Raw genomic sequence first — 24166 nt, forward strand, 5'->3', positions numbered from 1 at the left:
AATAAAAAAGGACAAAGGTTTTAAATGTTTTTAGGAATTTAGTTTGATTCAGAATGTCTTAGTGAGGAGGAAGACAGATGACTGGAGACCAGATTTAGAAAGACGGCATGGTGAAGCACAGGAAGTGACACACTGTGCTGAGACATGGGCTGCTTTCTAATAGTAGAAACAAATCTCCCATCCGAAATTCGTTGAAGTAACTCAACTTCTGCATTCAGCATGGATGATCATAACTGTATAGTGTTGTTATTGGAACAGGGACTTTCTTATGTTTCCCCTAAAGCATCAACACATACAGTTTTCAGCTAATCTGGAAGCTCATATTACTGGAAGCACAAAAAAATTGGTTCAAAAAATTGCAGCCTGTTTTATGCTCACTTTAAAATGACATATCATAACGTTATGGAGAAAGACGAATAATATATTTTTAATATTTTATTTTTAATTTCTCTTGCACTTCTTGCTAGTGTAGTCTGGGTAGATGAACATACTGTTTTTATAATCCTACAGTGGTGAGAATAGGGTAGAATAGAGTATTTCCTTACTTTTCTCATTAGCTGCTGAACCTTTATTATTTATTAGCCGCATGCAGCCCTAATTCTCATACCTCTGAGGAAATGTGGCCCTTTGTTTGTTGTGTTCCCTGTTTGAGAGGTTTGGACAAATTTTCAAGGTGTAGACATGCTGAACCAACCTTAGCCATATGAAGATAGAAGTGGTAATGATAATGGTAAAAATTCCTGTTGGATCCAGATTTTCACTAGATTTCACTTCTCTTTATTGTTTCTTCTTACTATGCTCAGGATGGAGCTTGGGCTGACAGTGCTTGTGAAACAAAACTTGGTTACATCTGTAAAAGAAAACCTTTGGCAGAAGAATCAGGGGAGGCTGAGGTTATTTACCCGGGCTGCCAGAAAGTAAGTGTAAAACAAAAGCAGTGAAGGGTAATTGCGTCTCACTTTCACTTCCATGATGGTAAGTATCATAGACATCAATTATTTTGACTGTTCTTTGTGGAACCCTAGAAAACTGTTAATTCATATTATTGGTACTTCTCAGATTAATGGGGATGCTTTTATTTCTTTATTTAAATAAAATTTAGAAACATTGCTCTTTTTTTTTTTTTCTTTCCTTTTTTTTTTTTTTCCTTGATTATACATGCACTTCAGTCAGCTCTCTTGCCGTGCAGAGCTGGTCCCTTCACCCATGCCAGCATGTCATTATATTTTCAGGCTCTATCTCATGGGTTGTACACAGCCATCTCAGTTCAATCAACCCATCCTGTCAGAAGGGAGGAATATCAGAGCCAACTATGTTGCAGGTTGTTTGCAGCATGGCCTTTTACAATAGCTGCACTTACACAACATGACGGCAGAGCAGGCTTTACAGGAGGAGCTGCACGGTGACTGTGAGCATGCTCTCCAGCTCCAAGCTGTAACAACCATGGCCCATTACTCACAAAGACCCCTTTCAAGGGGCAATGAACAAAGCTGTATTTGATTAGCCTCTTCATTTTGTCTCATGGCTTCTGAGGCTGATTTTGGCTTGGGCTCTGGTTTTAATGTGGCTTTTAGAAGTGCACTGTGGTGGGCAATGTGACATCCCCCCTTGCATCTCTGCTGTTCGCACTGACAGGGCTGGATGAAGCACGGCTTTTACTGCTACTCCATTGGGCAGTTACCAGCAACATTTTCAGAAGCAAAACAAATCTGTGAAGAAAATAAAGCTTACCTGGCTACTGTGACTGACAGGTATGGAAATGTAATTCTTGTCCTTTCAAACGTGCAACCAAGCCAAAAAGTCATCTCTTCCCATTTTGCAGTTATTAACAGTGTCCAGTGTTTTACCACCCCTTTGGTGGAAAATATAAAGTAGAACCAATTTACAAAATGAAACAGGGGATGGTATGTCATAAATATCAGTGTTCAAGCCACAGCTGCTACTCCCCTACACTCTTGTGGAACCCAAGAATAAAAAATTTGAGTCAACCCCTAGCAACCCAAAGCTGCCAGACTGTTTTAAAACTCATTGAATTAAAACTAAACAGATAAACGTGGAACTATTTACTTCTTGAGGATATGAACTTTTCAGACTTCTTTGTAACAGAAAGATCTGAAAAATTACCCTTTTTAGAATAAAAGCTTTTTTTCCTATATTAAAAAAATTAAATATCTAAGCCTTATGTTGAAGCTCAGTAAAACATTGTATTACTTATTTGTAAAGAATGAATAACACAAATGCATTAACCCAAGTATCATTTGGTTTATGCTGTTAAATGTACACTACAAAGAGAGAGTAGAATCACTTTAAATTCTAAACAGATTTACATTACCAAATTGTAAAATAATTTATGTAATAATAAGACCTATAATATTAAGACCATTATGCTGGCTTCAACCCATGCTTATTTTTCCAACATATTAACAATTCTTCTTAACTTTACCACATTTGCTACAATGAACTGTTCGAAGAAATGTGAAATTGCATTCGTACATTACTTTAGTGCTTATTCTTCACAGATATGAACAGGCTTTTTTGACTTCTGTAATTGGATTTAATCCAGCAAAACATTTCTGGATTGGCCTCTCAGACACGGAAGAGGAGGGGACATTCAAGTGGGCTAGTGGGGACACGGTCATCTTCACCCACTGGAACGTAGGGATGCCAGGTAGGCACTGCAGGGCAGCAGCACCTCCATGACCAGGGATGCAGAATTTCTGCTATGGCTGGCCAGAAATTTGGGGTTTAGAAGCTATAGGGTGGTTTTGAAGCTCTGCTGCCATAAATGTGCAGAAACAACCAGGCAACTTCTGTTTGTGCTCAAGTGGTTGAATTGGGAATCATGGTAGCCCATTCAAGAGGTCACCTGAGACTGTAGGTGTCTGCTGATATCATTCACTCTTTGTTGTCTGGTGGTTTAGATATTTTGGTGAGTCATAGTAAGTCATAGTATAATATAGAAGAAATCGGATTATAAATTAATTCAAGTGCATGTAGACTACTGACATCCAAATGCAGTGGGAACAGATACCTTTTAAGTAGATAGCATATGCCTTGAAAAGATGCAGCTATTTATCAATAAGATTTTAAAAAAATTGTCTTTCATGAAGGAAAGGAGCCAGGCTGCGTGGCCATGAGAACAGGAACTTCAGCTGGATTATGGGATATTCTCAACTGTGAAGAAAAAAATATGTTTCTGTGCAAGCAGCTGGTGGAGGGAGTGACCCCTCCACCCCCTGCAACGAATCCCCCACTCCCGTCCTGCCTGGAGGGATGGCATTCTGTTCCTCAGAGCAGCTTTTGCTTCAAAGTAGGTGTTTAACGTCTGAAGGAAAGCACTTGTCATGTCAATAAAAAATGTGTTTTGTCTGTGCATGGAAGGGGGATTTTACCCTGCTTACCTGGTCAGTAGTCTGCTGTAACACATCTCCAGCCATGCATGTGTGTTGAGGCTGTGTTGTGCTGGAACTGGTGTATGCAGATGGAATTGAAGTTTGGACCACAGGGACTCTGAGATGATGGGAAAAGCAGAGTTGTGACAACCAAATTTGTTAGGTGACTTCACAGTTATGGTGGCACGACTGAACTAAAGGGCAAGTGAAAAAACTTAAGGCTGGGAGACCAGAAGAAAGACAGAATGCTGTTTCCAAATTTCTGTTAATATCCGAGACAGTGTTTAACTGCCTACTTTTCACAGATTTTTCAGAGAGGAAGGGAGAAGATGGAAACATGGTTTGGAGCAAGAGATTTTTGCAGAGCCATTGGAGGAGATTTGGCATGCATTCACAGTGAAGAAGAACAAACTCTAATAGCTGGCATGTAAGTATCTGCAAAATCAACTGTTTAGGAAGGAAAGCATTTTTAATAAGTGATCTTTCTATAAGACATAAAGAATTTCTGGTGATTATTTTCTACTTTGGAAAGACAATATATGTATCTTGTCAAATTGGCAGAACTAAAGAGGTAGAGAGAGGCGAGAAAAGGGTTTCTTGACAGGCCTCTGTGTAGATGCATCTCTGTGTGGAAGTAGCCTGAATATATAAAAATGAAAGAAGCATCAGCAAAATTGGTTTAAAATGAGTTTAGTTCAAAAAGAGAAACCTGATCTTTTTAGCTCATTTGTAACAGACAAGTAGATTAAATAGTCTTGATTAAAAGAACACTTTGTGCTGTGAAAGGTGCAATTCTTTCTTTAGCTATGGGAAAAACAATGGAGACTAAGGGAAGCCAGACCTATTGATGTATTTATATAAATGTTTAACTCAAGCATATGACTACAGGCAGGTCTGAGTTTGGATGCCTAAGTTTCTTTGGGGGACTGAGACCTTCAAAAATATTTTCACTTAACTCAGAATTTATGGTATTGTGTTATCTATGATCCTCCCCGTGCAACTCTTCGTGTCCCTGTTTCCTGCCATGTGCAATACCAGGGTGTACATAAATGGAATGATTACATAATATGAATGTCTTAAACGGTACTTCAAGTACCAAAACACTGATAATGTAATGATATGTATTTTCCATCTCTGTTTTACACTGTGATTGTGGTATTTGTGCATAATCATTCAGGAAGAGGGATTATCTTCACTTGTCTTACTGGATGGGTTTAAGTGCTTTGGACTCTGATGGAGGATTTACATGGAGTGACGGCTCACCAGTGAGTAAATAATCTCTTCCAGCTTTTTTGCTCATACTCCATATATATCTTGGCAGACAGACCCACAAGTGAGTATAACCACAAGTGAGTATAAATCCTAACTTCCTAGTCCTACTCTAGGAATTAGTTTTTATCTTTTGTTAGTTTACAATCCCACACAGCAGTATGTTTTTTATAACAATGAAATAACATCACCAAAGATGGTGATACTTTCTTATAAGAATACTCTTATTTACTTATAATAATACTTATATACATATACATACTTAGAATAATACTTATATACATATACAATACAAATCCAGCTGGAGGCTGGTCACTAGTGGCATCCCCCAGGGCTCAGTACTATGGCCTGTCCTCTTTAATATCTTTATCGATGATCTGGATGAAGGGATCGAGTGCACCCTCAGTAAGTTTGCAGATGACACCACGTTAGGTGCATGTGTCGATTTGCTCAAGGGTAGGAAGACTCTGCAGGAGGATCTGGATAGGCTGCACCAATGGGCTGAGGCCAATTGTATGAAGTTCAACAAGGCCAAGTGCCAGGTCCTGCACCTGGGGCACAACAACCCCAAGCAGCACTACAGGCTGGGAGATGAGTGGCTGGAGAGATGCCAGGCAGAGAAGGAGCTGGGAGTATTGGTTGACAGTTGGCTGAATATGAGCCAGCAGTGCGCTCAGGTGGCCAAGAAGACCAACAGCACCCTGGCTTGCATAAGAAGCAGTGTGGCCAGCAGGGCTAGGGAAGTGATTGTCCCACTTTACTCAGCTCTGGTGAGGCTGCACCTTGTGTACCGTGTTCAGTTTTGGGCTCCTCACTACAAGAAGGACATCGAGGTGCTCAAGAGAGTCCAGAGGAGGGCAACGAAGCTGGTGAAGGGTGTGGAGAACAAGTCTTACAAGGAACAGCTGAGGGAGCCTGGTTTGTTCAGCCTGGAGAAAAGGAGGCTCAGGGGTGACCTTATTGCTCTCTACAGGTAAATTAAAGGAGGCTGTAGTGAGGTGGGGGTTGGTCTATTCTCCCACGTGCCTGGTGACAGGACGAGCGGGAATGGACAAAAATGTTGCGCCAGGGGAGGTTTATGTTGTATATTAGGAAGAACTTCTTTACTGAAAGGGTTGTTAGACATTGGAATGGGCTGCCCAAGGAAGTGATGGAGTCACCATCCCTGGAGGTCTTTAAAAGACGTTTAGATGTAGAGCTTAGTGATATTGTTTAGTGGAGGAATTGTTAGTGTTAGGTCAGAGGTTGGACTCGGTGATCTTGGAGGTCTCTTCCAACCTAGAGTATTCTGTGATTCTGTGATTATTGTCTATCTTGGTTTTAGCAGCTCTGGTTGTACTGATCTTTATATTCCCATTTGACATTCACTGTTAGAAATAACTGTATATATCTAGTCAAGCTAAGCTTTGTGGCCCTTGCTCTCTGACAGAACAATGCAAGGCCCAAGTCTGTACCACAGAATTTATAGATTTCTCAGGCTGAAACATCAGAGCTGAATAATCAACCTGGGGATCATAGGAAGATTATTAGATGTTTCTTTCTAGACCTTAACAGGACAAGTTCATATCTCCTGATAAAAACAAGGACAACAACTTTTCTTACTAGCATAGCTTGTAGATACACACAGCATGATGACCATTCTGTACAATGGTCAGGTCCTTCTTACAGGGTCTGGCACCAAAGCATGGATCATGAAATCAAATGATGTACTTCTTTACCAAGATGTACTTGGTACATTGTACTTGGTTCTTCTTTAACAAGATAATATAAGACAATTGTTTTGTTTCAGAAGAGTACTAATGAAGCTGTATTTCCACTATAGGTAAATTTTGAAAAATGGGCAAATGGAGAACCAAACAATTATGATGGAAATGAAAAATGTGGAGTGTTTAATGGCTACAATGATATGAACTGGAACGATTTATTTTGTGAACATATGCAGGACTATGTTTGCCAAATAAAAAAAGGTAAGATGACTTTTTTTTTCTTTTTTTTTCCTTTCAGAAGTGTTTAGAAAAAGTTAAAAACATCCTCTCCATGTCAAACCACAATGTCTGCATGCTGTAAAGCTAGTATGCCATCAAGTACAATGAAACACAGTACATTTCAATTTAAATAAAAGCAGCTGAAAACAACAAATTCATTCATAAGATACATGTGTAAGTTTACAATGTACATGCAGCATGTTGAAGAAGTGAAATCAGGTAGTCTAAATCATGCATAGTTTCTGTAAGCTTAACTTGTGTTGGCTCTAACACTGCTGAGTGTAACACTTTTTTTCCAGATATTTTTAGAAATTCTCTGAAAAAAAAATAAACAGAGTAACCTCTAGGATTTGTTTTATTGATAGGATTTTAAATCCTAACAATGTAATAGATATATTTAATTGAGAGATGTAATATACTCAGATATTGATTTATATTGCAGGAGCATCGTTGAAACCAGAACCTACATACACATTCGGTAAGTCATGTACTTCTACTAACAGAAAGAAGTTTTCATATGATGACGGTAATGTCTATTACAGACACTCTGCTTAATGATTTATCTTGCAGATTATGAATATATTGTTAGTGAAGATGACTGGATAATATATAATCATAAGGAATACTACTTTAGCAAGGAAGCAATGGCTATGGAAAAAGCGAGGGACTACTGCAAGAAGAATGGTGGTGATCTTGCCGTCATTGAGGGTGAAAGTGAAAGAACATTTCTTTGGAAATATGTAAGAAACTTGCTTTACTTCAAAAATGCACAGATCTGTCCTGCACTGAAGCATCTTTTTCACCTGGCTTTTGAAATATTAGAAACTGGTCCCCATCATAAAAAATCAGTGACACTTTTCATGGGTTTATCTACTTAGAAGCTTTACCATGATCATTATTTTGATAAAAAATTGCTACATGTAGACAAATCCTCAGTTTCTTTGTAGGAGCACTCCCAGAGTGTAACTTTCAAAAATCCCATTCTGTTTATCTGAAAGCTAGAGCTAGCTTGTTTGTTTTCCACCTCATTCTCTTCACAGAATTTCCCCCCCCTCCCCCCCAAAAAAAGAGCTTTTTCCCTCTTGTTGCCAAAATGGATTTTGGAATTTCAATAAAATATTTAAGCCAGACTAATTTCTAACAGGAAGTGAATAACCTGGTTAGGATAGTCTTTTGTAAACAGTTTTCATACTACTGAAAACCAATGATTCCTTCCTGTCCTCCACATGACTAAGTACTAAACTCCACCATTTACGTATAACATTTTGGCAAATTCTCACTGTATTTTCCTAAAACTCTTTAAAATAATGCTTTATTTTATAACCTGCCTGAGGCTTTTTTTTTTTTTTTTTAATATTAACACAGTATTTTACTCCATTTCTTTTTCATTCCATTCTGCTTTTATTTTTATTTAAATACTAGAAATTGGATGAAAATTTTACATTTTGCAGTTCAAGCACATAATCCCAGTGAATCCATGCACACTGCATACTATGTAACCGTACAACTAAAACAAAAGTATTTTTAAGTACTTGTTTGTTTGGAATCTGTTATTTTTACATCTCATTGAAGCTTTTTATTCTCTTTATTCTTATTCTTATTCTATTCTTATTCTTATTTTGTGTTTGTGTATTTTAGATTTTTTATAAAGATTGGGGAAATAACTTCTATATTGGCTTAAGTGTGAGCCTTGATAAGACATTCCGGTAAGTGAAAATATTAAGTTTGTCAGATTTATACATCAAGTGTGAATATTTGGCATGGCTGTCTGTGAGACTTTTTTTTTTTTTTTTTAGTGAGGGCATGTTCACTCAGTCAGTGCAGTGTCATTCCCTTTTCCTTGTTAGACAAGACATAAAATAGGTTGGAGATCTCTAGGGATGTGCCAGATGGTACTCGAAGACATTACTAAATATTCAAATAATCAAAACCTTCCTCCCCCTTCACCTTCTGCCTTTTTCTAGTGTCTTTTCCTGGGATTTCAAGCTTAGTAAGATGAGTCTCAGCCTCTTCATTTCTCTTAATTTCAGCCTTTCTTCTAACCTCTTGGGATGTCTTTCTTGTCTACAAGCCACAAAGACTCATCTCTGTGGAGCTGAGACAGTCATATCCCATTCTTCTCTCCACTTTTCCTGTAGGCCTCCTTTAGGTACTGGAAGGCCACTATAAGGTCTCCACAGAGCCTTCTTTTCTCCAGGCTGAACAACCCCAACTCCCTCAGCCTGTCTTCATAGGAGAGGTGCTCCAACCCTCTGATCATATTCATGGCCTTCCTCTGGACGCATTCTAGTCCATGTCCCTCTTGTGCTGGGGGCCCCAGAGCTGAACGAAGCACTCCAGGTGGGGTCTCACAAGAGCAGAGCAGAGGGGCAGAATCCCCTCCCTTGCCCTGTTGGCTATGCCGCTTTTGATGCAACCCAGGATACAGTTTGCTTTCTGGGCTGCAAGTGCACATTGCTGGCTCATGTTGTCTCACATCATTTGTTTTTGTATTATTTCTCCCTGTTTATTATGCACTGTTTATCCTGCTTGACTGAGGAATACTCAGGAATTCAAACTAGAAAAAACACCGGATCAGGTGTTCTCTGAAGTCTTTCAGACTTGGCAGATTCCCCATTTGACTGTGCTCCCACCAGCACTCTGAAGCTTTTTCATTTTGTTTTCAAGTTGTTGTTTTTTTTTTTGAGAATAAATTTGTGAATCACCAAATAGGAATTGTGTATTACAAAACTGAAAGCAATAGGTATATAATATTAAAGATCTCCTTTGTTTAATAAAATGGTTCCCAGTGTAAGGTTCAAGGATCTCTCTTACACTGAAAGATCTTATATTACATTATTATTTTTATTATTATTAGTAGTATTATGTTATAATATTATATTATATTATACCTTATCTTACTCTTTTTGGCCCCAGGAAATTACTAAACTAGGCTCATGTTTCTGCTTCTGTATTCCAGGGAAGGTGAGGTCCAGTGTTACACTGGTGTGTTTTCTTTAAGCTATCAATGCTCAGAGGCCAAGAAGGCTGCAACCACCAGCTGATTAGTTGAGACCAGTTCCAGGTCAACAGAATAGGTAGCTGACATAAAGATTTTTTTAGTGATTCCAGGTGAAAGGTCTTGCTTTCCTTTTACCAGAGAACAACACATGTTGGTAAACTAGGATACAAGAAACAAAATACCAAGCTCTAGTATGTCCTTTACAAAGAAATACTACTCTGTTCAACTAAGAATTATTATTCCCCTAAATTGCTTCTTTCAGATGGATGGATGGAACTCCTGTCAACTATGTTGCCTGGGCTCCAAATGAACCCAACTTTGCAAATAATGATGAAAACTGTGTGGTCATGTATACCCAAACAGGTGTGTGCTGTAACAACATTCAGTCTGCATGGTGTGATATAGGCTTGGGAGAGCTGAATGTTTAAGTCAGGGTCTTAGAGATTTGCATCAGATCTCAGAGAGGTGAATTAAACGTTTGAACTAAAATTCCCCTTTGGCAGTGTTATGGTTTGCAAACACTGAAATATTTCTGTTCTCAGCCAAAATATTAATATTCTCAGTTTTGCTGGAAACGTGAATATTTCTAAAGAAAATGTACATAAAAAATTACTCATTATTTCTGGCAGAGAGAAATATAAATATGGTAGTCAGTTCTACTTCCTGTGATGGATTTGTTTTAGGAAAGGATACTCTTTATCCCAGTCTCTGTTTTGTTTTGTTTTTCTTTAATTCTAATTTGTTTTCAGGTACATGGAATGATCTCAACTGTGGCAGTGTTGAATTATTCATCTGTGAAAGGCTTAACAGAACTGTTCGCCCAACTATTGCTCCCACCACACCACCACCAAAGGGTGGGTGTCCAGAAGACTGGCTTCTCTTTGATAACAAGGTGCAGTATGAAAAGTCAGTAAACTGTACTTAAAACAGACAAACAAAAATACAAAACAAACATATTTGGTTCAGTTTTTAAGTTGTAGCAGGGTTTCTAGTTGTCATAAAATATGTTCTGATCATGTAAAAATATGTATAAATGACTCTAAAAATAAGTTTTCTGATATCGAGATTATCGAGATAGTCTTTATCAGGATAGTCTTTATTGGGCTCACAACAGTTCTGAAAGAGGTCATGAACCATACAAGAACAAAGCTTCATCTTCATCTATTTTTTTTTTTTTTTGCTATGATTTAATGTTACCAAAGATGGTTGAGTTGAGTGGTTTTCCTTGTGTGGGAGAAGCAACTGCAAAGCTGTTGTATGTTCTTATTTACTTTGCTGTGGTTATCTGGCTGCCATTTATTGCCTGGACACTGTTTTGTTCCTTGCCTAACATGCACTGGCTCTTACACCACTAAAGCACCTTCCTTTGAAAATATTTTTTAGGTTCTTTGTGCAACTAAATATTTGTTAAAGTAGACCAGTTATAAGATTCACCACAATTTATGACATGAGATCATTCTTGGTCTTTTCAAAAGACAAAATTTCAGGAAAAAAGAGTATATACATTTAAAACCCAGATATTTTTGTCAGTAATACAAAGCTATAAACAACCAGTGTATGCTGTTAAGCATACACCTAGCAGTAAAGATAATCCTTGATTACATTGCCTCATCTGTCTCTCTGTCCTTCTCTCCTTCCCTCCCTCTCTTTCTTCTCTCTCTTTTGGCTAAGCCAAAACAGGATTTAAGTTTGATGGAACTCCTTCGTGTGAGATGAACTGTCTCCTCTGATAAGCTGTCTCCTCTTTCCTTCTCTCTCTCAGTTCCAGGGAAAAGAGTCACAGACAGAGATTTTTCCCTTTTGTGATGCTCACTCAACCTAAATGTTTCTCCCCTTCTTACCTCCTGGAAGGGGAGCTTCCAGGCATTCCTCTCTGCATGTTTAGATAGCATTGCATTGTCTTTTATCCCCATTTTCTCCCAAGATTCCTGATTAACTTTTCTATTGCAAACTTTAATTAACACATTAGGGTTGCTTGACACTTGATATTTAGCTTCAATAATGTCTCATCCGTATTACACATTGCTTTTTGAGGTCTTAGGCATTCCCCTGAAATGCTGAGGAACCATCACTTTGGCTTAATTTCTACTGAAAATGTTAGACTGACATATTCGTTATTTTAAGGAGATGGTAAAATATGGAGCTTTAAAGCAAGCTACAGAGGACTGTTAAACCACCTAATCTCCCCTTTTTTGGTGTAAAATATCTAACTTATCTCACTTGTTACAAACAGAAATGTTTTCACTGGAAACTCTGAAACACCATCCAACTATAGCTTTGGCACACTTCTCTTTTTCAGTGTTTTAAAGTATTCGGCCTTGATGAAAATGATACACTGACGTGGCATGCTGCACGGAACAATTGCATTAATTTTGGAGGAAACTTGGCTACTATTTCAAAAAAGGAAACACAAGGTATAAAGTACAAGTCTTTTGGTACTGAATGAGACTTCGAATAATCATTGAGAAATAGGTTAAATTAAATATTAAATTTTCTGAAATATATGCTACATTAATATCAAGTCATGTTCAATGAACAAATTGCATGTTGGAAAAAAAAGTTTGTGTAGATATTAGTGTCCGGATTAACTTTAAAAATCATATCTTTGGGGACCTATAGGACCCACAAAGGAATTTATGCTGTTCAAATATTTAGATTTTGTATTAGGGGCTTGTCATACAATAAAATGCCCCAGTACTGGAGTTCCCATGTTCCCCTGTTCCTTCTGCTCTTCTAGACCTCAGCCTGCTTGTCTTGCAGCTCAGCATATTACATTTTTTATTTTTATTTTTATTTTTTACTGAGGCCTCAAACTTCAATACTGATTGTAAGGAATGAGAAGTAATGCATATAATGAAAGGAAATGTCATGCCACAGGTCTGCTGAGGGCTGCACAGACCACTTCTTAGCTCACTCCATCAGTGTTTGTGGTTTATCCTTTTTATCTATAGCAAAGGAAGGACAGTCTTTGAATGTCAGTCTAAGCAGGAGCTAAGGGAAACAGCATTTGGCCTTCCTACATGCTGAGGTCTTAGTACATACATACTTAGTTCTTAAATAGTTTTATTTGCATTGTATCTGTTTTGAAACCAAGTCTTTGGATCTGGTTAACAAAGAAATTACTAAAGAAGAAAATGGACTGCAGTCTGTAGACTCATTTTCTGTGTGACAAGGTGTACTGTCCTGATGGTAATTTCTGTAATACCATTAAAACAATTTTCCCTGCTTCTTCAGATGATCAATAACACAGGAGAGTGGGCACACAAATTCCTCTAAAAATGTTGAAAACAACTCTATGAATCAAACCTTGTCCATATTTTTATTTTCATCATAAAATTACCTCTTTATTTAAAAAGAGAGAAAAAATCATCATCCCTTTTCCAGGCACTGCTCTATTTAGGGAAAGGTAAATTCAGTTTCCCTCTTTGTGCAATTAATCTTTTTCCTTCAGCTTTCCTCATGTCCCTCTTAAAAAATGCTGCAACGGATGCCTGGGTTGGACTGAATGACATAAATCAGGAGCATGTATATTTATGGACAGACGGAAGCCCAGTTTACTACACAAATTGGGCAAAAGGTTCCCGAAGTTATTATAGCAAGGTAAACATTAATTTATGGTTATCACTTATTCTTAATAGCTTTGGTAGATTAATAAAATGTATGTACCTACAATAATATTTTTGTAAAGTTACCTTTATAAAGTTTTTTAATGATCTTGTTGCTTCTGAAGGAAAAGCAGTCATGTGAAAGATCTACTTTCAGATATTTTCTTCAACTTTGTTTTGTCACAATTTATAAATCCAGACAGACATTTGGAATTATTGTGCAAAACTCAGATAAACAAGCAATTTTCCTTACTTTACCGTGACCGATCAGGAGATTCAAATAAACCATAGTATAGCAATACCTGCATAATTTAGTGATACAGAGAATGTCATTTAGACTTCTCTAGGAAAATATGAACTGTACAGTTTACATTTCATGGTGCTGAGCTTAGTAAGATAAATGCATTGAATGCAGCCCTCAAAAGGAGAATCTGGGTCTTCCTTTCTTATTTTCTTCCCCTTCTATACTTTCTATTAAATTTTCTCAGTTTTACAGAAACTTTTCTGCATGCTTTGAAGCTTTCAGCACTGCTATACCGTTTTGTGTTTAATTGCAAGAGAAAACTGAGTGTTTTTCAATAATTTTAAAAAGCCTAATGAAAAATACTGATTGATAGCACCACTTCTTTGCTCCTTTGCTAGCTTTACCAAGTTTCTCTTTTTGTGACAGAATTGTTTTGAGTCTTGCTGAAACAGGAAACAGCTCTGTGAGGTCCAACCTCCACTGCCACCCAGGCTAGAGCTCAGTTTTAAGCTCTTCAGGACTTCCCCATCTTACACACATGCTTTTTGTAGAAGGCTATGCCCATTTCCCTTCACAAATTGTTCCCCATGCACTTTCCTTCACTTGCTGCTGGGCTATTTTCTCTGAGGGGGTCAGAGACAGCATGAGGTTATGCTGAGATGAGGGAGGGAGAGCTGCTGCTTCCTGCTGCAGAAAACTGGAGGAGGCAAAGGAGGAAGCAGAAGAACCAAACCTGGGGTGCAAAGGGTTGGGAAATTGTCCCTCACAAAAAATTGTTCCTGCTTGCTACCTATATGCTACTGGGCTGTGGCAACATCTTTGGTTTCTAGTGCCAGACTGGTGCAGAATGAGGGTTTTAGCTCTCTAGGCAAGCTATAGTCCCGATAAGAGTTTCTGTATAACCTCCAGGAAAATAACAGAGCTCAAATGTCCTGTGTGCCATATCTAGCATATGTGCATCTACCTGTATGCACACACACACACAGATCATGTGGACAGGTAGTCCCAGATGCTTCTCCCTACCTCAGAGCTGTGATTTGCAATCCCTCCATCATGCAAGCACAAACTGTTCTACGGATGAGTTGTAAATGACTGTTGTCGTATTACTGCTTCTGACTATTTCTAATGTGAGTTCATACAGATTATCTTAATTTTACTCAGGTATGTGTGACAGGTGAGTCTGTATATCCTGTAGGAAAAGGAATGTTTCCTATTTTTCCACATCTTTTTCTTATTAATCTCATCTCACATGTAGGATGACTGTGTCTATATGATAAAGAACCCTATTGAACAAGCAGGGAAATGGAAAGACGAAGAATGTAAAGCAAGCAAAAGCTACATATGCCAGAAAAACACTGGTGAGTTTTCTTTCAATACTTTCTAGTACAGGTAATTTATTGTGGTTAATTTAAACTGGTGGTAAAATTAACTTCCCATGCTCAGTGCTATTTTAACTGAATTTAATTTAACAGTGTCACTTGCACTAGAAACCATTTATACAAAATGAACACACATTTTATTTTCTGGAGAAAAACTCTTGATCTTTTTAATCTTTCCTATTTTAAGTACCAGACCAATACATTATTATTATTATTATTATTATTATTATTATTATTATTATTATTATTATTATTATTATTATTATTAACAACAACAACAATAAATAATAATAATAATAATAATAATAATAATAATAATAATAATAATAATAATAATAATAATAATAATAATAATAATAATAATAATAATAAACCTCTATGGAATATCATGTATTTTACTATTTTTGGCAGTCAGGAGGGGGAGAAAGAGAGAGAACAGTGAAGTACTTTGCCTTTATATGGGAAAATTCTTTAAAACTGAATTCTACTGTTATATTTAAAAGCACTGAAACAACTTTGTTTTGAAAATCTGCCCTGCTTGATTTTCAGTTTTCAAGTGCCCTTTTACAGTGTTGGGAAATTTCATCATCAGCACTATCCCTTTGCTCACAGCATGCCAGTTTTACCCTCTGCTATTTTCCTTACTCTTTTTCTTATCAGAAATACACCAAATACTAGTATATCACAGAAAAAGTGGGAGGATTGTTCCCTTTAATGCCTTACACAGTCACTTTGGGAAGGTCTAGAGTTTATTTGGCACGTTCCTGGAAGTGATACAGATATTTATGTTAGAAAGTAATTCTAAAAAGAATTAGAAAAGTTTATTACAGAATGTGAAAACATGGCTTCATCACTGCAGTGTTAGTTGGGAAACATCTTAATTTGTTATTGCAGCCTCCTTTAATTACTTGACTACCATGGTAAAATAGATCCTCTTTCATTGTGATATGTCTGGCCAAGATATAGCTATGGAATTTCTTTTTATTATTATTATTTTTTTATTTTTTGTTTGTTTGTTGCAGACCCTAAACTACAAAACTCCCAACCTACGGTCCCGATGTTCGGCTTTAACAATTACGGTGATGACCGCTATGCAGTCATCAACTACAAAATGAGCTGGGAAGAGGCACAGAAAAACTGCAGAGACCAATATGCAGAACTTGCCAGCATTCTGGATCCTTATGCTGAATCCTACCTGTGGTTACAAATATTAAAGCATGGAGAGCCTGTATGGATTGGTCTTAACAGCAACACAGTAAGTCCATCAAACGCTTGTGACAATCAAACCTGTACTCCAGATCAACATAGATCAGCCAGTTTCTTGCTCAGAGGTTTTCAGGATCCACTCTTGCAGGCTCTAGTGTGAATGCTCTTGATCAGATCTATGACTGCTTGGCAGGAATCAAAGTTTTGCTAAGGTACTTGACTTGGCTCCACTTCAGAGGTTTTAAATATCTAAACATTTGGCCAAATTGTAAGTCAGAACTTCCACAGCCTGCATTTCAAAGGCCACCAAGGATACAGCTGCAGTAGCTAGTGGCTTCATTGGCTTTGAATTTTTGCTTGCTATGCCATGGCTGGGCCACGCACTCACATGTGGCAGCACAGCTATTTCTCAGGACATTCTGTGGAGCACACCATAGAAACAGCTTGGCTTAAAAGTAGTTGTTTCTTTGTGAGGTTATTTTAAGCTTGATTATTTCACTTTACAGACTAGCAGTACAAGAACATGAACTGTTGTCCAAGCAACAGGAGAGACGGCAAGCTGCAGCACAGAGGAAGGAGCAGGCCTCTGGCTGGGGGGATGCATTAGGTTGGTTTTCAGAGATGATGCCAGTGCCTGAGGGAAAGCTGCCAACAGCCAAGAGCATGAAGGCCTGAAAGGGGAAGCACTTACTAAAGGCATATAAAAAGGACATGAAAAAAAAAAAGATGCAGCTGGATATTTGTGGAAACAGAGTTGTGAGGAAATAAAGAGTGGAGAGGTAGAGCTAGCTGGAGCTTGGTGAGACATGGGGCAGAAGGAGGGCACAGTTCATGATGTGGGAGGAACCACAGTTGAACTTCATTGAGAGCAGGCACTGGGAACCCAGGATTAGATAGGAAACTGGGATGACACTTGGCCAGGGAGTTCAAAGGAAAAAGGACAGGAAAGCAACTGTTACAAAGAACAGAATAGGAGCCTGCATCTAAAAGGTGGCAGGAAGAAGGGGTCAGACTGCACAGGACAGGGTGAGAGGAGCCATGGATGTGACTGCTGTTAGTCATGTTTTGGAAATAATCATGAAATCTATTGAAAAAAGAATATGTTGTAGAGAGAAAAATACTTATAGTTAGTAGCTGGTCCTTGCAAGAGCTAAAAACCTATTACAAGTCCTATTAGCACAAGTGGGCAAGTGGCAGAGGTCTGTGGCATGTGTCACATGAAAAACAAAGACAGTATGCTTGTTTGAGTGGAACTTCTGCTTTTTTTTTTTTTTTTTTTTTTTTTTTTTTTTTTTTTTAAATATAGAAGAGCTTGTGTTAGAGGAAAGCTAGGAATAGTTTATCTGCAATCTTTATTTGATCTCTGTGTGTATGTGGAGTCCATTGATAATTTCTTCTGTGACATATTTATATTTGTTACCGCAAGGCCCTTTGTCCCTTTAGTGCACAAGCCAGATGGTGTGAATTGAACAATGCAGGTTGAATAGTGAACAAATGTCAGTAAGATCACTGTATCTTACTGTAAGATCCACTGTAGAGAGTGGAAACTTGGACCAGACTTTTATATAATCATGACAGAGGAATAATAAATTATGTGCAGGAAACTGTGATTCTGACCTGTCCTATCTTTTACATACTTGCAAGCAATCTTAATATTCTTTTAACCTAATTCATGTATGTGACATAATCTTTATTGTCATTTGCTTTTAGACTGGTGGCCGTTACATGTGGTCAGATAGAAGGAGGAGCAGGTATCATAACTGGGCCAGTGGAGAGCCAAATAAAAACAGAGCCTGTGCCTATCTAGATCTGGACGGTTTTTGGAAGACAGCATCTTGCAATGAAACCTTTTTATCTGTCTGTAAACAATCTGATGGTAGGTTATCAGTAGGAGAAATGTGATTAGGGAGGCTGGAATTTAAATTCTTCTCGTTATTTGAATTTAGGTTTTGCACATACACAATGATTGTGAGAGAAGTTTTATGCTTTGTGATAAACTATTGCTTTTGTTAAGGAAGAACACCTAGATCTAGTCTGTCTTGAACGATTTCCAAAGACCTTCACATTTCATTTCCCATGCCAGTCAATACATGCACATAATAAAGTCAACTGCAACATTTCATGCCACAAGTGGATATTTTCTGCATCCTTATTTGTCAGGGATTGCAGAATTGGTCAACCTTAACCCAACCGTAAATACATTAAAAATATATTTTACATTTCAAATAATCTTCTGTAATATTGGGAGATAAGAAACTTCACTTTGTAGAACCAATAAGTGCAGATAGAAAGAGGACCAGGGGGTAGACAAATATGGAAACATCCAAACTGATGAATTTATATTCAAGAAAAGTATAAGATCCTGCGAAATTTTGCTTGAAGTACTTTTACTGAAGTACCATAGGGGTTCAAATATTACACCTAATTATCAAATATGTTTTAAATTATGCATGGAATTTATGATCACTGTACCAGACTTCACTGCAAATGTTTTGCTCATTTAAGCTCTACTTTGCCTTTAATCATGTCATTCAATAGGTTGCTGTTTCTACTTTTACATATTTTAAGATGTATGTACAGGGACAGATACAGACAGCTTCTGTGACCTTGCTACAAAGCAGCTGGACGCAAGCCACTGGCAGTGTGACCAGACCAATACAGTCCAGCTATGCCCAATACCATGCATGCTTCTGCTGCTGTGGAGTATTGCTCATTGTGCCTTCTCTTTTCATCGTTCCTCACTCTTGCATTTCTCAGAAGGGTGCTGCTTGGTAGCTGTATTCACAGAACAAAAAATACTTAAAAAACATAGGAAATCTGAATGCTGCAAAGCACACCTCAGCAATGAATGAATGGCACTTTGGGAACCCATCCCCATGTGGTGGTGGTTTTGAGATACTTTAGGCATACTGACTAATTCTTTTTTGTAAGTTTTGAAGTTTTAAATTGCCTAGCTAAAGACAATTGCAGTTAGATTCCAGTAAGCCTTCTTTAGCACGTTGGAGAACAGCCCCATCCAGAATACATTACTATTTTACCATGATTAGTCCTGTTATTTATTTATTTATTTATTAATTGAGCCTATGGAATATTCTTTTACTGGAATCACTGCCAAAATGACAGGATTGATACGTGGTGCAGCAGTATGTTACCCTTGTCTTCTACAGCCCTACTGAAATCTGTCTCTCCTTAACAGAGTTAATCCCTAGTGAACCACCACAGCTTCCTGGAAAGTGTCCTGAACCGAAGCGTGGTAGATCTTGGATTCCCTTCCGTGGCCATTGCTACTATGTTCACACCACTTCCGAAGAAAGTTGGCCTGATGCTTCCATGATGTGTATTCAGATGGGTAAGTGCCTTTTTTATTAGTCAATTCTAAAGGTTGTTTGTGCCCAGAATAATGTGACAGGTTGCAATCTAAATTTCATTTTTGGCTTATTGTTCCATTTTTCCACTAGTTCTTGTAAAAATTCAAGCATCTCAGAGACCCATGTGGGTAGGTTTTAATCCTTTTTTGATTTGCCCATTAGGGTAGGTGGCTTGAAAGTGTCCACTTGCCTTTTTCACTCCTTCTCTGTTACACCTTATGCCTCCCTTTTCAATCCATCACCACATTGATTTTCTTGTTTGTTTTATCTGACCTTTTAATGTCTGTTCTGCATTTTGTCTTTTCTTCCTCATCTGAAGTTCCTACCCTTGTTTGTAGAGTGTTTGTATTCTTGGTCTCAATTTGTTGCAGTCCCTATCAGGTTGAAGACAGCTCATAAAAGGTAGAAATATATAAACACATCCTGAACCTTGGGAGGGACTTTTATTTTTATTATTTTTTTTATTTTTAAATCCAGAACCAAGAGATAATGTGTAGATTTATGTGTGTATATCAATTTTAAGCTAAAGTGAATTTACTCTCAAGCCTCTCTACTATATGAAAAATCTGATCATGAATCATATCATGTTTTTTTACTGAGGTAAATAATTTATAGTGGAAAATATTGCTGAAATTATATGTAATATTTAATTTATATTTTAGGTGCTTCTCTAGTTTCCATAGAAGATCCAACTGAACTGAACTTCCTTTTACTGTACCTGTCTCCACTTGCAAGTGACTTCAGAAGGTTTTGGATAGGATTATTCAAAAATATTGATGGTAATTATTTCAAAATGCATAGTGAGATGAAAATAAATACTAACTATACTAACTAAACAGGAGAATTCTAAGTAACTAACATTAAATACTAATATGTTAAATATTAAATGATTAAACAAATAAATCAACTGTTAAGTGTTTAATAGCTTTTCAGCTAAAATACTTACAATATATGCCAGCTAAAGGCCTATATTTTTTTGTATCTTTATCGTAGTTGGAGTATAGTTCAGTCTGTAAAAGATTCTAGTTTAGCACTGCTTACTAACTAAACTGCTTACTAACAGCTTACTTACTAAAATTGCTTGACAGCCAGAGTTAGTCTTAAAAAAAAAGAAAAAAAAAAGTCTAACAATTGAGAACTGAGGCAGCTTTTAACTGAAATTTATTTCTAAACAAAACAGAGAATAGCAGAATAGGAACTCACAAACTGCCTAGCAATATTTCTTAATCTATTCTTTTAAATCTTTTTCTTCATCAATTTCTGGTGGAACTTTTTGCTTTCATCCAAAAATATTTCAGCTATTTATTTGGAAATGCAGTTCAAAATTTCTCATTCAAAATGTCGGTAAAAACAAATTTAATAATGTTTTCTTTATAATTGTAATCCTAATCCTGTTTTTCACAGCAGTCTTTGAAGGTAGGGCTCCAGAACAAGTGGGCTGCTCTGGCCTTGGCTGCGGCTGCCCAAGTCTCTGTCCCTCCCCATCAGCAGTGGTGGGCACCTTGTAGTATGGTTGGCCAGGCTGATCTGTTCTCACTGAAAACTAAAAGTGTTTTTTTCCTGACCTGGCCCACTACCTTTCCACATTGCTACATGCCAGTGAAAGCAGAGGCAAAGGAAAGTGCAGCTGCAGACAGTGGGATGGAGATGGTGGCACTCAGGTGGCAGTGAGCAGATAGGATATCCTGACATGAAAGCACACCCTGAGGGAGCAGAGATGGCAATTATTTCTACTTGATGGCCCTCAGCAGGAGATGAGCAAAAAGTTATTATTAAAGAGATCTGATTCAGATTGCAAAGGCAATTGATCATGGATCCACAAGTAAAGAAAATTTTCTGAGCAGTCTGGATCCTTAAACTGCAGAGCATGGCTCACGTGGACACTCTGCTTTTCTGAAAAAAAACACAATAGGTGGGTTCTGGGCACAGACTTCAGCTCAAAGTCCTCAGGCAGCTTGGGCATTTCTTTCTTTCTTTGTTAACAGCCATGGCCCTGGAGGGTAATGGAGTTAACTTTGTCTGTGTACAGCATATGAGCATTACATTTTGTGCATTCCCATCTGAACATCTCTGACTGTTAAAAGAGTGAAAAGTGAATCCTCTGTGATGATAGATTAATCAATAATAAATTCGGTATGCAATGTCATTGGGCCTGGTAGACTAGAACTGATTCCCTACTTCATTCACTTACAATTTAATACTCTTAATTTTAGGGGAATGGTTATGGGCAGACAGAAGTGTGGTAGAATATGTCAACTGGGAGAAAGGAGAGCCTACAGTAATTTTTGATGAACACTGTGTTGACATGGATGTCTCAAGTGGAGCCTGGAGGAACTATTACTGCTCTGTTGACCAGAATTTTATTTGCAAAATCCCAAAAAGTAAGTTCTGATTTATGTTTACCACGTTATTTTAGAAGTACCAATTAACATATACCTGGTCAAACTAATCATACACTGGATACTTTTTATGTGTTGATGTTGATGCATGTGCATCTGTATTAAAGCCAAGAGTAACTTTTGTTAAGAACAGAAAAATAATGTTGGGGATTTTTTTTGTTTGTTTGTTTGTTTGTTTGTTTGTTCTCCACATGTTGTCAATGGAGTAATTCACAAGCTTTGTAGGACCCAGCCAGCCAGACCTGCATGGAATTGACTGAATCATAAGCAAGGGAGGGAGGAAAACAAAAGTATATCTTAAATGTTTTCATGTGTAAAAATGCTTTTCAAGTATAAAAAATTGAATTCCTCTATGTGAAGAATGGGTACCGTGGAGGTGTGAAAACTTTGAACAGTAAAAGTGCTCAAAGCAATTAACAGTGAGACAAAAGTTTGGGGTTGTTATAACAAACATTTTAAACAAGAATACTTGATTAAATTATTGTGAATTCTCAGGGAAAATGCTTTCATATATTATTAATCTGTATTATGTAAAATCTAATAGGAACACAAAGTAATAACTATATACTGTGTACTTAGTCTTTGAATGGTTGTTTGTGAACAGTGTATAATATATCCATATTTTAATTTTAAAGTTATTGAAGTTGAACCAACCCATGATTCATCCATCAATAAAGGTAGGTTGTTTTTTATAAGCATGTTAAAAAGAAATTTCAATATATTTCTATGCATTCATTATTTACAAGTAAAATTGCCTCTAGATGAGTTTCATTGAAATACCCATCTAACTATCACTGATGATTTTATTTTAAACTTGTTGAAAAAAAGATTTTTTTCTTTCAAACTGGGTGGCTTATTGATATTTTTGTTATTTTCTGAATAAAGTGGGGTACAATATAATGCTACTTTTAAGAGAAATGTAGGACAGATTGAGCCCAATTTTGCTCTGCCCATTGAGACTGGGTGTTGATTTTAAGTGTGGTTATGATTGTTCTGTACTTTTATAGTTCACCCAGCTGGTTTACACAGGAAAATGTTTGTTGTACACAATAGCAGTCTCTGTTCATTTGTGGTAACTGTTCTGTTTTGTTTTTCATAGCATCAAAAAGAGAAGCTGCTGCTTCATCCTCACATAGTTTAAGTGTGATGATTGTTATACTGATCTTCCTACTGCTAGCAGGAACTGGCCTTACAGTCTATTTTTTCTATAAGAAAAGACAAGAACAGAAAACAATTACAGCCAGTTTTGACAATACTATATACTGTGGTGATGCTGACCCAGGAACTCATGAATCAAGGTGTCTTGTGACCAATATTGAAGAAAATGAACAGGCAATGGTTTAATAATCAGGACAAACTTGGAAATGAATTACTGTTTCATACTAAGGACTGATTTGGAAATGAATTAAAGCACTGGAATATCAGAATTCTTAAGTTAAAGTGATTTTCTTCTATGGAAACTCTAGTTCATTTTGCACAGGTTGCTTCTTGCCTTATGTACTAGCAGGAATAAACAATCTTGCAACACTCTGGATCTGCTCTCAGACAGTATTACCTGGCAGGACTGTAGGACATGCTTATGACCCTGGAGCTACGCTGTGTAAAGGAACGCTCGGGCTGTTCCAGTCTCTGTATGGGTCCTGCATCACCTTGGGGCATGAGGAGACCCATACTCGTCACAGGCAATTGTGAGAATAAATGTCTTAACAGTCTCCAAAAAGTACCTCCAGATCTGTAGAAATCCTGAAAATGCCACTACTGATGTCCACTGACTGATCACAGGCTGGCAGAATTGCATGGGTCAGATGGGATCTCCCAGCTCACTTCACGCACATCCCTGCTTGAAGCAGGACCAGTTCCCCGCCCCAGCTAGGGAGCCAGCTCCCATGGTTATCCACACTCTTGGTGAAGATTGCTTTCCTTATACCATATTTAAATTTCCCTTGCCTTTTCACTTTTGCACAGCAAAAGACTGCAAACCTCTGAGAAAATTTTGGCTGCATCTTTTCTCTAACCCCCTTATAGTTGAATACAAGACTCAGGTCTCCCCTTAACTTATTCTCCCTGCTCTTTCACATTCTTACTGTTACCACATACCTATATATCAAGTCCCCTACTCCTCTCAGTGGCCCTCGGCTAGACCCTTCATTTTTCCACCATCCAGTTCCAGCACTTACTGCTTCATGGAGTCATACCCCTTCAGGTGCAGGATACACTTCAAATCATTGGCAATATATTACCCTTTAGACCTGCTGGGCCAAGCAGTTCTTCACCCAACTTGCAGTCGACCCACTATATTAAGACAGAGGATTTTGAAA

At 37.6% G+C, this 24166-nt stretch overlaps 1 protein-coding gene across 1 annotated transcript in view; it reads left to right on the plus strand.

The window, feature by feature from the left end:
- LOC101801190 (macrophage mannose receptor 1) overlaps window positions 1–23380 on the plus strand; it is a 30898-nt gene extending 7518 nt beyond the window's left edge. Inside the window, exons 9-30 of the mRNA XM_005013176.6 lie at window positions 804–917; window positions 1636–1751; window positions 2520–2668; window positions 3111–3310; window positions 3698–3819; window positions 4570–4657; window positions 6484–6628; window positions 7089–7124; window positions 7217–7386; window positions 8285–8352; window positions 9910–10010; window positions 10397–10539; window positions 11947–12061; window positions 13099–13247; window positions 14752–14854; window positions 15898–16130; window positions 17792–17957; window positions 19278–19430; window positions 20112–20228; window positions 21663–21830; window positions 22484–22525; window positions 22948–23380. Of these exons, the coding sequence (XP_005013233.3) occupies window positions 804–917; window positions 1636–1751; window positions 2520–2668; window positions 3111–3310; window positions 3698–3819; window positions 4570–4657; window positions 6484–6628; window positions 7089–7124; window positions 7217–7386; window positions 8285–8352; window positions 9910–10010; window positions 10397–10539; window positions 11947–12061; window positions 13099–13247; window positions 14752–14854; window positions 15898–16130; window positions 17792–17957; window positions 19278–19430; window positions 20112–20228; window positions 21663–21830; window positions 22484–22525; window positions 22948–23192 (2943 nt within the window). The 3' untranslated portion in view covers window positions 23193–23380. The remainder of the gene's footprint in view (window positions 1–803; window positions 918–1635; window positions 1752–2519; window positions 2669–3110; window positions 3311–3697; window positions 3820–4569; window positions 4658–6483; window positions 6629–7088; window positions 7125–7216; window positions 7387–8284; window positions 8353–9909; window positions 10011–10396; window positions 10540–11946; window positions 12062–13098; window positions 13248–14751; window positions 14855–15897; window positions 16131–17791; window positions 17958–19277; window positions 19431–20111; window positions 20229–21662; window positions 21831–22483; window positions 22526–22947) is intronic.
- Window positions 23381–24166: the final 786 nt, after the last annotated feature.

The sequence above is a fragment of the Anas platyrhynchos genome, chromosome 2 (genome assembly GCF_047663525.1).
Source record: "Anas platyrhynchos isolate ZD024472 breed Pekin duck chromosome 2, IASCAAS_PekinDuck_T2T, whole genome shotgun sequence".
Lineage (NCBI taxonomy): Eukaryota > Metazoa > Chordata > Aves > Anseriformes > Anatidae > Anas > Anas platyrhynchos.